Source organism: Athene cunicularia, assembly GCF_003259725.1.
Source record: "Athene cunicularia isolate RWA chromosome 5 unlocalized genomic scaffold, athCun1 chr5_part1, whole genome shotgun sequence".
Lineage (NCBI taxonomy): Eukaryota > Metazoa > Chordata > Aves > Strigiformes > Strigidae > Athene > Athene cunicularia.
The window spans coordinates 34,220,107-34,231,373 of NW_020799101.1; the positions used below are offsets into that span (position 1 = coordinate 34,220,107).

Genomic DNA, 11,267 nt, shown 5'->3' on the forward strand with positions numbered 1-11,267 from the left:
AAATGTGTTGTGCTGATTTTTAAGAAAAATGGGATTTAGTTAATTTGAAAAGGTAAGGTGAGATTCCAGAACATCCTGTTTAATATACTTACTTATTTGGGGGCCTTATGGAAAAACTGACTCATTGTGAAATAAAAAGTGTAAAACATACTGCAGAAAACCTTTCTATTCTTCACAGTAATCTAGGGTGTTACCTGTAACTAGAATCAGCATGAGTTTAGATATCTAGAGATGATAGTGCTTTTCTTGACAATACGTCTTATCTGAAAGACTTTGTTTTTTGTCTTAACCACCCTTCTGTTTGTACTTTGTGGAATACATGCTTTTCTGTAATATGTAGTTGGGAATCCTATCAACTTTTGAATAACATTAACTGAATTTTGTATTTTAGGGTAAAATCTTTGGAATATCTTTTCATGCGTTACCACAATCACTTGTGCCAGAATATGGCTATATTCCAAGGTAAACTAACGCTATATTTAGATTTACACTTACTTTGCTGTCTTCATAGTATTGAACTCTTGTCAGAAGAGGGAACATAGTATTTATTTAAGGCCTGCTAAAGCTTACAGGGGTCTAAGAATAGTTTCAGTTGGGGAAGGAGATATGCGGAAGTTAGATGGGAAATTCAAAGCCATGCCTATCATTCAGTTGTATTTCTTCATAGTTCTTGTCATTGGGGAAAATGGTCCTATATATTAAGTATTTATCATGAAATAGTTTTTCTGGAAAAAAACAAGCTTTATTTTGTGTTGGAAGTATGATACTTTTCTTTCCTCAGCTTTCTTGTTGATACTTGTGAATATTTGGAAGAACATGTTCATACTGAGGGACTCTTCAGAAAGTCTGGATCTCTTGTTCGTTTAAAAGCTTTAAAGGTAAGCTGCATTTCATTTGATCATGTGCAGTTCTGCAGTTTTTGGTTTTGGACTCTTTTCGATCATATTTGAGGTTTAATCTTGGAAGTAGACTGGTAACATTACCTGCTTTAGAAATGAGAGGAGATCTAGTCCAGAAACTGGGGACCTTCTTTTTTTTTTTTATTTCCTGGTAAATTTTTCAGTTTACCAGATGGTGAGAATACACTTTAACTGAACAAACCTGTCAGCAGTTGTGCACACTGGATACTGTGAGGATATTTGTTTAACAATGTTCTTCCAGAGGGATGTGTATCTGGGAAACCTGTAAATTAACATATGTGGCCTGACAACATATGGCTCTTTGTAGATACTGTAGTTAGGTAAAACATGCAAAGGCTGAAACTAAAAATGAGGAAGATGTGATTGTCTTTTCTGATACAGGCTAGAGGATTAATGCTTGAACTTGGAAATCTGGCAGTATGTTGAAGACTTCAAATCATGTTTCTTATTAACAATTTCAGAGTAAACTGGATCAGGGTGAAAACTGCCTCTCAGCTGCGCTGCCATGCGATGTTGCAGGGCTTCTTAAACAGTTCTTTAGGGAGCTGCCAGAACCCATCCTTCCACCTCACCTGCAGGAAGGCCTTTTAAGAGCTCAGCAGCTGGGAAATGAGAAGAAAACTGCAACTGTGTTGTTGTCATGTTTGATGGCCAACAGAACAATTGAAGCTTTGAGATACTTTTTCAACTTTCTGAGAACTGTTTCCCTAAGGTCAGTATAAAGAGAGTGCTTATAAACAGCTCCCAATTCCTTTAATGCCTTCTCTTTCCAGGCAACTGCTGTAATTTTCTGTGAGTGGTTTGTGACTTTAAACTTTCTTATCTGCAGTCATTCACTAGAATTCACTCTTGGTCCTTTCTTTTGTAAATCCAGTGTTTTCTTTATGAAACTTTATTTTGCTGGAGACTTGGACTTCATTTCTTTCAAAGCTGTGTTCCTCATGCTTCTTTGGAAAACAAAAGGAGTGACTGATAAAATTAATCTAACTCATACCTTGCATTCCCCAGAACTGACCGTGGTCTATAATCTCTTGATTTCAACAATGTAGTCGTGCGGTACATAGCCTAGGGTGCATAAGTCTACACATTAATCTCGGTACACGAGCACTAAAGAGAATGGCTCCATTTGGTTTTTTCAACTGCTTTTGTTTTATTTGGTCTTTCCTCTCTCTGCTGCTTATGTCCTAATAATTTAAGAAACCCTTTTCTTGTTAAGATCCAGTGAAAACAGAATGGACAGCAGTAATCTGGCAGTGATTTTTGCTCCCAACCTCTTGCACTCGAATGAAAATGAAAAAATGTCAGCCAGTACAGAAGAAAAAATTCGTTTGCAAGCCGCTGTTGTGCAAACATTTATTGACCATGCAGCAGAAATCGGTAAGATGATAAATGCTTATCAAAATGACTTGTTGCACATACTTGTATACAGCTTTTCTTTTAAAAACGTGAAATAACTTTAAAAAAATGTTTTTCAACTACTTCAGGACAAGTACCAGAGTTTATCTTGGAAAAGATTCCTGCAATGTTAGGTGTTGATGCCTTTCAATCTACTCCCTCACTGTGGGGCCACGAAGACAGTGAAAATGAATCACCCAGTGAATGTAAGAAAAGGAGGCACCGAAGCGTTGGTGGTAAGTATGTTGTGTGAAAGTTTCAGCAACTAAAACAGAATTATTTTGAGACTTCAGGTATGCTGATCCTAAGCATTTGCTGCTTCCACAAGCAGAACAGATGCCTCTGAAGCTTTTTGGGTTTGATTTGCAAAACCTATATAAGGCTTCAGTAATAGCATGACTTTATTGTATATTTACTGAGTTTATTCTAGTGTGTCTGTTGTCTACCAAAGAAGCTATTTTGCTTGTGTTCACATTTGTGAAGCCAGATTAACGGTTCGGTTTAAGTCAACTTCAGATCCTGTTGCAGAATGAAGTAAAGAGGTTTGGGGTTTTTTGCTAGTTTTGAAATCATACCTGCACACTCAAAGATATTGCATACTTTGATAAGTCAGGTGATGAGAAGGCAAGGATATAAATGGTGTGTATGTTTTGAAGTAGAGTAACTAATTTGTGTTTTGAAGTAGTAACTCCAGACTGGATGTTATTGAATACTTTGTGCTCTGATAGGGATCTGTTGACTTGGGGGTTTTTTGAAGTTGATATATTCCATAGGGCTTGGGGTTTTCTTGCCAAATATGGACAAGGGTATATTCTCTCTTCTGAATTCTCTTGGAGGAAATACTATGGAATACGTGTGCTTGACTTGATTCATATCCACTGTCACACTGATCTTGTATGTATTGCTATGATAATATGCACATGTATTTAGCTCATGTACCTGGCATATTAAACCTGACAGCAATTGAAATTAAGGTTTTCCTATTGAATATGTTTAGCCAAGGCATGGTTTTTTTGTTTGGTTTTTTTTTGTGATATACTTTTCCACGCTGAAGGAGGGAGATCATCCTGGAGTTGCAAAGCGTTAAGTGTTTGTGTATGTTAAAATTTTGAGGAGAAGCAGTTACAATTTGTTAATTCTGTAGAACAGGTTCTGGAAGTAGGCAGTGTCTACTCTTTTTCCAGATGTAGTAAAACATAGTATTACTGCACTTCATCTATTTTCAAAGATGAGTTTTTAAAAACTACCTTTGTATCTACCAGATACCATAAGTAGTACTGCAGGCTTGTAGTTCAGTAAACTTTGCTACGAACACATGGAAATACAGCTGTGGGGTGCAATAGCACTTAGTAAAAATACTTCCATTTTATACTGTTAAAAGCAGGAAAACTTCATGCATATACTCTGCTGGGTTTAATTTTGCCTTAAAAACCAAACACACCAAGATGAAAACAGCTCACCGAGAAGTTGTACGTTATTTTTTTGCAGGACCAAAATTTTATACTTCTATTTAGGCCTAACTTCAAAGCTCTGAGAGCTTTTTGGCTTCAAGATAACTGTCCAGTAAAGTGAGAAAGTGTGGGAGACTTTCTATAAGAGACTTCAATGGATACCTTTTAGGTTTGCCTACAAGAAGTCAGAAGGCATATAATTTTATAATGACCAGTAGAATTTTCTACAAGAAACTTCCGTTGTCTGTGCATGAATCCTTTGTTGGGTTTGTTTTTGTTTTGTTTTTGTTTTGTTTTTTTAAGGAAAATAGAATTTTTCAGCTATTGTGAAAGCAACAAAAAACTATGTTGGTGACAAGATCTGGACCAGAGTTCTTTACATAAAGCAGCCATTTAAACTGCTCTATTTCCCTCTGAAAGAATACAAGTTAAACTTGAGTTGAAAATAGAGCAAGACAAACTTCCTATTTAAATTTGATTGCTCAGTATGTCTTGCATTTCAGATATTGTTAGTGGAGCACTGAATAAATTTAAATCTAACGGAACACCCTCCACTACACCTCAACAAGATAGAAGCGGTAGGTATTGGTATATTTGTACTAAATAAAACCCATGCAGTATCTTCTGGATTTGTCAACTATATTCCACAATTTTTTTTTAACTGAAGAACTAGAACTTAGTTGAAGATAAGTGATTATGTTTAAATTGTTTAAAATTTGAATATAGTTATATATTTATTGAAGATACTGCATTTATTGGAGCAGCGACAATCACTGCAGCAGTGGGCTGTGCTGTTCTAGGATTATACAACTGAACTTGTGCTTTTTATCTAATGCACGCTAAGGCTTCAGTGCAGTAGTGCAGCATTTTATCATCTTGGGAATGAATTTGCCAGGATTGAAATTCTTCCACTCATACTCTGTCTCTAAAACTTGCGGAAGATGACCACACTTTTTTTTTTTTTTCCCTCCTAATACTTATTTATCAATGTGTGGGTTTGGATTTTTTTTTTCTGGTACTCTAACTTGGAAGAAAAAAAAAAATCCTAAACTGTATATTTGCTTTGCCTGTTCAAAATGCATGCACTTTGGCTAAGCTTTTAAAACTCTGAAAAACAATTGTTGTAAAAAAACTAAAACAACTGTTTATATTTTAGTAAACTCTCAACCTTTCAAGCTGTTATTGCAAATCTGGTTGTCTTAATTTCAGTCCTTTCATCGGTGACTCCAGTGGTTCTTACTCCAAGTACCAAGCGTAAACTTCCAACTGATTGCTCTCAGGGCTTGTCCAGCAAGAAGAGAAGATCTTTTAAGCATAGTTTTGCTGTTGAGTTGTTACCAAGTAGCATTTTTAACAGCTCAACACCAGCATCAGGTACTTCACTATTTGTCCTTCCTGCTCAAAGTTTTTGTTGTTTATGACTTTAATTTAAATAACAGTGAAATTCAAAGTATTTTCAAGTCAGCACTCCACAAAATAAGCAAACAAATCTGTGCTGTTTAAAAACCTATTCTGTATTGTATGTGACTGTTTTTAAGATCATGTAAATGTGTTTTTTCTTCCTGTAGTTCAGTTTGAAGCAAGCCCTTGTGTGTCTCTTGAGTCATCACAGACGTCACTGTCTCCTTCAACTGGTGCTGAAAATCATCTGTCTGGTACAGGGAACAGAAGAAGTAAAAGACATGCAAGCAAAAAATTATACAGGTAATTTGCCTTAACTCTCAGAAATTAAAGATAAATTGGAAAGGTAGGTCTAGTCCCCCTGACTAATGATGTGTAAAATCTCAATCTGTCTTTAAAATGATCTTTTTTGGTTTTCAAAACATAATAAACTTTTATAGTTAAAATCCTAAAATCACCAGGTCTTCCAATATGGCAAAATGGAGCTCAAAACAAAATAAGACTTGGTAAAGTAGCCTCCTGTGCCTATTAAAAGAGCTTGGCAAGAAGGCACAGAAGAAGTAAAACTAGAAGAAAAAACCATAAGTGTCAGGATGTTTTCATTACCCTCATAAAGAGTTTTTTACATGACACTTCTTCCTCTCTGTCCTCCCAGGGCTGAATCAGGAAAGACTGGTTGTTTTTCTCCAAAGATTAGCCGAAAAGAAATGGTTCGTAGGTCATTACGCTTGAAGTTTGGTTTGGGGAAAAGCAACAGAGAAATGGTAAGTATTCTGCTTCTAACCCAGTCTTCTTGTTACTGTGCAAATTTTGATTCAAAGTTTTGGCCACTGCTTTTCAGTAGCAGGAAGGACTGACTTGGTAATGGAGGGATCACTGCATAACTGGGCCTGCTAAGAAGTACAAGGAACCCTAGGTTTTTTCCATAGCAGTAACTGATCAGCTTGCACTGGGTTTGGCTGGGATGGGGCAAGAGGTTGTAGCAAGGGGACAGCTGACCTGAATTGACCAAGGAACTGTTCTATGCTATATAAACTGGGATGGAGGGAATTTTTGCGAAGTAGCCACTGCTCAGAGGGTGGTTGGGCATCAGTCTAATCACTGTGAGTGATTGCTTTTGCATCACTTGTGAGTTTGGGGGTGGTTTTGGTTCCCCTTCCCCTTGCCTTCCCAATTCTCTCCCTCATCCTGCTAGGGAGTGAAGGGGAGTAAGCAAGCAGCTGGATGGGAGCTTATCTGCCAGCTGGGGCCAACACACTACACTTGTGATCACTAAGTCTCACAGTTCCTGAAATTCTGGTATTACGGAGCCTACACACAGAATTACTATGTCCAGAGTGTGGCTAAGCCTACCTTACTGCAGGTGGGTTGTTCCCTACCTAGGTCTACAGAGAATCGAAGGAAGATGAAGCATAGCCAAGAAAAGGCTGCTATGACTGATTTGCATAGCCTTTTCCTGGAGGTTCCTCTGTAAATGAGATTCCAAATTACGAGTTTATATGAAAGTAATTAACACCTTTTGTTTGTTCAAGAATGTGGCATCAGGATGTGTGGTTGGTAATAGATCTGAAAATATTGGAAGGCGTCTTGCAAGTCAACAAGGTTTAGAAAGCAGAACTGAATGTGCAAAGAGAGATTTACTCTTCAGCCCATGTATCAATGAAAAATTCCCTAAGAAAGGTAAGTATCTAATAGAATGTATTAGATTGGGAAAACTTTTGCTTTTGTAAAGCAGAAGTAACTTTACAGGCAAAGGTATAAAAGCAATTGCATTAAAAGTGCTTCTAGCTAGTAGGACAAGTGTTACTTGAATGGTAGTGGCTTCTGGGGAAAAAGAATCAGTTTAGGACAAGCTTGTGTTTCTAGTGTATTTTAGTAGCTCTCTTGTTAGTTAAGCAAGATGAGATATGTGATTTCTATTCTTAATATTATGACCTTTTTTGACATCTAAGAAACTTAACGTCCTTAAGTAATGCATCTTTAAATTCAATGCTGCTTTGATAGTTAGGTGGTTTTAGCAAGAATTTTGCCTATAATCATTAAAATTGCAATATGTTATTCTTAAACACTGTGATGTTTATTTTAAGGTTCAAAGAATGTGAGCAAGTCAGAAGAAAACTTGCTAAATGCCAATAAAGTAATTCACCGAATGTCATGGAATAGTCCTACTGTTACATATTCTCAGGTGATCAGCAGGAATGAGGGAATGCTGCCAGGACACCCCAAACCAGAAATCAGTTCTTCAGAATCTGTTTTGATATTTGGAGAGCCACCAGTTGTTCCAGATGAATTCAAATCCACAACTGTAAGCAAACAAGAGAACAGCTTAGAACTTTTGCTTTGTGAAGAGGAAAGTAATTCAACTGCAGCAACATTACTGAAAGTTAAACAAGCCTTCTCTGCATCTGGTAGTAATCTTCACAATTTGATAGGTGATACAAAATCTTCCTTCTCAGATGTAGCAGGTGAAACATTAAATGAAAGTCTGTGTCTCACAGGGCTCAGTCTGCAGAAAGACTTGTCAGCTGAAGAAGTTTCTGAAAATCTACCAAATAGAAAATCCAGAGAGCTGTTGCAGCAATTTAATCAGTCTTATGCAACTGATAAGCATCAATCAAAAAAAGATGAAAATAAAGTTTTGGAGAAAAGGAACTTCAAAGCTTCCATTGAGATCGAACTTCACGTCCCAAAACCAGATATGAAAAATGTAACAGAACTTCCTGTGCCTCAAGTACTGGCCTGGGAGGACAAGTTGACTGTTCAGAACGGTTCATCAAAAGATGACTTAAACAAAATAGATTCCTTTGAAAGAAAAGAGAAAATAGAATTAACAAACTCACAAACAGCTGAAAACTCTATTGTAAAATGCTGTACTTTGGAAGAAGATACCGCTAAACTTTCTGTGGCAGGACAGCTTCCTACTTTGCAGTTGACTAAATCACTAAACAAAGTAGGCAACCAATACTTGCAGGCTGAAAATTGTGATAAAACTTTAACTGTTTCTGACCATGGAAAGGTTGCAGACCACATACAGTGGTTCAACAAGCTTTCATTAAATGATCCAAGTTCTGCAAGCAAAACTAAACCTCCTCTTAAATTTCAACGTACTCCTGTTAGACAGTCTGTAAGAAGAATTAATTCCTTATTGGAGGCTAACAGGCAATCTGTAAGGTCTCAGCTGCTTAAAGCAAGAGATGTGGGTTCACCGCTTGTTAAATCTTTGAGCTATGATTCTGCACTATCCTCCTGCATAGAAAAGCCCTCAAAGAATTCTGTGATTTTGCCATTCAGGGGTGAAAGTACATATGATCAAGTTTCTGTATCTCATAAGCAGCTAAACTTGATATCCAAATCATGTTGCAGGCCATTAAATCCACCAGACAAGCCTGATGTTTCTATCGGAACTGCTGGGATCCACGAACAGAAAGCAACTGTTCATCCATCAAAGTCTGTTCTAGAAGATCTAAGCAATCATGAAATTGTGAAATCTAGTTTAAAAGCTAATGTGAATATAAATATTCCAGGTGCTGCCCCAGAAAAATCTACAATCACAAGAAGTGCTTCAGGAAGAGAAAGAGTTCGTTATAAAGGCTCTCCAAAAAATCCAATATCTAAAGCAAAACTGCTACCAGCTGCAAAACCAGTAGACTTATAAGATCATATATGATTGCTAAATAGGCTTATCGTAACTTGGTTAACCTTTGGAAAATCTAAATTTGTACGATTACTTTTTTAGCCCTAATTATTTGTATTTTTCAATTTATTTTTTTAACTGTATGAGTCATGGACTTGTACAAATAACAATTTGTTTTATGTTGAAGCTTTCTTTATTTACTGAAACATTTGTAAATACTAGTCAGTTGATCTAGATTAATTTGACTTCTAAAACAATAATAATCTGCTTTTACAAATGTTGTGTTAGATCTCATATTTTATTATTTCGGCTTCTAAAAACATGCTGCATCTCCCAAAACAATTTTTGCAGTATTTAGACTAAGTACAAAGTTTTCTAAAAAATTCTCAGACATTTAAAACAAAAACAAACATGAAAGAAAATTTCTTGATGCTGAGTATTGATAGCTAAATTTATTTACATAGTTCTAAGTGTATTGCAGCATACTTTGATATTTAAATTGGACCTTATACCAGCTCTATGTCTTTTGAGACAACGGTTTTTATTTCTACTGGAGTAAATTTGGAGCACATTTTCCTTGCTGAGTAGGTAAATTAATTATATTTTTGACATATTTGGAGAATTATAAATAAATGTGCAGTTTATTCAGGAAGTGAAAAGTCTTAAAACGTAATCCAGCAATGTGTTCTGCAATAGGTACCAAGTATTTTCAGTTGTGAGCAGTAAAATGTTTTATCTTAATATGAAAGGATGGTTTTAATTTATTTTTAGAGTGACAGGATAGTGTTAACTTAGAGGGTGTGGAAGCAGATTTCAGATGTTGGTAATGTTGCAAGAGATGAATGTAAGAAGCCATTGTGTGTTAAAAGTTGATTTGCACAAGCAAATGTTTACATCTTTTGGAATTAAAACTTTGTCTGTCATCTGTTGTAAAAGTATTTAAGAGTAAAGACTTGAAACTGTTCATTAGCTTTCTGTAAGCAAATTGCTTACTGGCAAAATGTAAGAGTTGAAAGCACTGCATACTTTTGGTTTTAATAAAACCATTTGTTTTGTCCCTTTTCTGAGCCTATTCTTCTATAATGACTTAGAAATTAGTAAATCTGAAAGTACTGAAGTCAGAAGTGATTCTGCTCTGGCTCTCCTTTTTGTTCATCTGGGATACATGTTGGTGATTCTCACAACTAGCAAAAGGCATGGTACAATTATAATTTACCAGGAGCAGGCCTTTTGAGTGATATGTTAATGTAAGGAATAGTTATGTTCGTTTTCTGTTCCCAGCCTCCTTCCCCACCTATCCACCAACTTACTGGGTGATCTGGTGGAAACCTGCCTCTGTGAGCCCAGCTCAGCTGCCTCCCTTTGTTGCTATATTATTGTCAAGATCTAACACTAGGGAAACTGCATTGAGACGATCCTAAGAGGATTGCTTGGTGTTGGGGTTAAGTAGTGGAAGCTTTGGTTTCATGAGATAAGGGAGCCAGCATACCAGTTTACTGCCATCCCAAGAGGAAGCTGCTTCTGCCTGCTCTCTCTGTAGGCTGAGTGTAGGCACCAGAACACCACGTTTTGTAGCATTTCACTGAGGTAAATTGCCAGCTCATGCAAGGACCTAGGAGATGGAAATAGAACAGAAGGAGATAAAAGGCAATGTAATGAGGAAGAAAATGAGATCTGACTCCTGTAATAGTGAGCTGTCTGAAAGGGCAAGACTTGAGATTTTTTTTTTTTTTCTGTTAATAGGTACCAAGTATTTTGAATGCTAATGTAGCTTTGACAATGTGTTGTGGATGGAGCAGTAAACTATTTTTGATCATTACTACAAGCTGGTCTTGAACCAGTTGACTTAAACATCGGAAAGGGAGATTTTTTTAATAGGGACCTGACAAACCCTTAAACGCCAGGAGAGATTGTCAAAGTTGTAGGCTGTGTTAGACGTTTTACGGAACAGTTTAGGCACACATCTATTTCCATAAAGATTAGAATCACTAGATGCCCAGTGGATGTCCCTGCTGCTTAATCCTGCAAGTTACAGACATGTATAGTGTGCTAGAGAGAATGATTTCCATGTGAAAGCATAGTTCATGGATCTGTTGTGTTTTATGGGGTAATCTCAGAGTTTTTCTGTAGATAGCTATCCTAAAATGGAAATTGTCACATTCACAGCAGTAGCAGTGAAGATGTGTTACATAAAATAGCCTTCACAAATTGCAGTTTTGCCAAGTGCTGTTGAATGATAGCTTTCATGGGGTAAGATCCTTGTACAGTTGTCTTTGTTAACCTCTGCTAATGGAGGATGTATGTAGATTTGCTTAACGTGGGGAGCTTTATCTGCAAGTCCTTAGCGATGGTTGCCGTTGCTGCGGTGTTACCCTGTAAACCTGCAGTTGGGTAATACTATTAAGCCAGGGAGAGAAATCACAGCGGGCAGACGGACACAATCCCAGGAATAGGTAGTATCGCATT

The 11,267-nt window shown here is 36.8% G+C and overlaps 1 protein-coding gene across 3 annotated transcripts; it reads left to right on the forward strand.

The window, feature by feature from the left end:
* The first annotated feature begins 395 nt into the window (after positions 1–395).
* On the forward strand, positions 396–9,857 carry ARHGAP11A (Rho GTPase activating protein 11A). Of its 3 annotated transcripts, XM_026850043.1 has the most exons (11): positions 396–462; positions 782–878; positions 1,382–1,632; positions 2,137–2,297; positions 2,405–2,551; positions 4,270–4,344; positions 4,976–5,140; positions 5,335–5,470; positions 5,823–5,931; positions 6,700–6,847; positions 7,255–9,857. In XM_026850043.1, the coding sequence occupies exons 3-11, from the start codon at positions 1,568–1,570 to the stop codon at positions 8,820–8,822; spliced, it is 2,574 nt and encodes an 857-aa protein (XP_026705844.1). In that variant the 5' UTR covers positions 396–462; positions 782–878; positions 1,382–1,567; the 3' UTR covers positions 8,823–9,857. The 3 variants fall into 3 exon arrangements, with proteins under 3 accessions (XP_026705844.1, XP_026705845.1, XP_026705843.1); XM_026850044.1 differs by lacking the exon at positions 4,270–4,344; XM_026850042.1 differs by lacking the exons at positions 396–462; positions 782–878 and having other exon boundaries at positions 1,537–1,632; positions 2,118–2,297.
* The last annotated feature ends 1,410 nt before the right edge of the window (positions 9,858–11,267 follow it).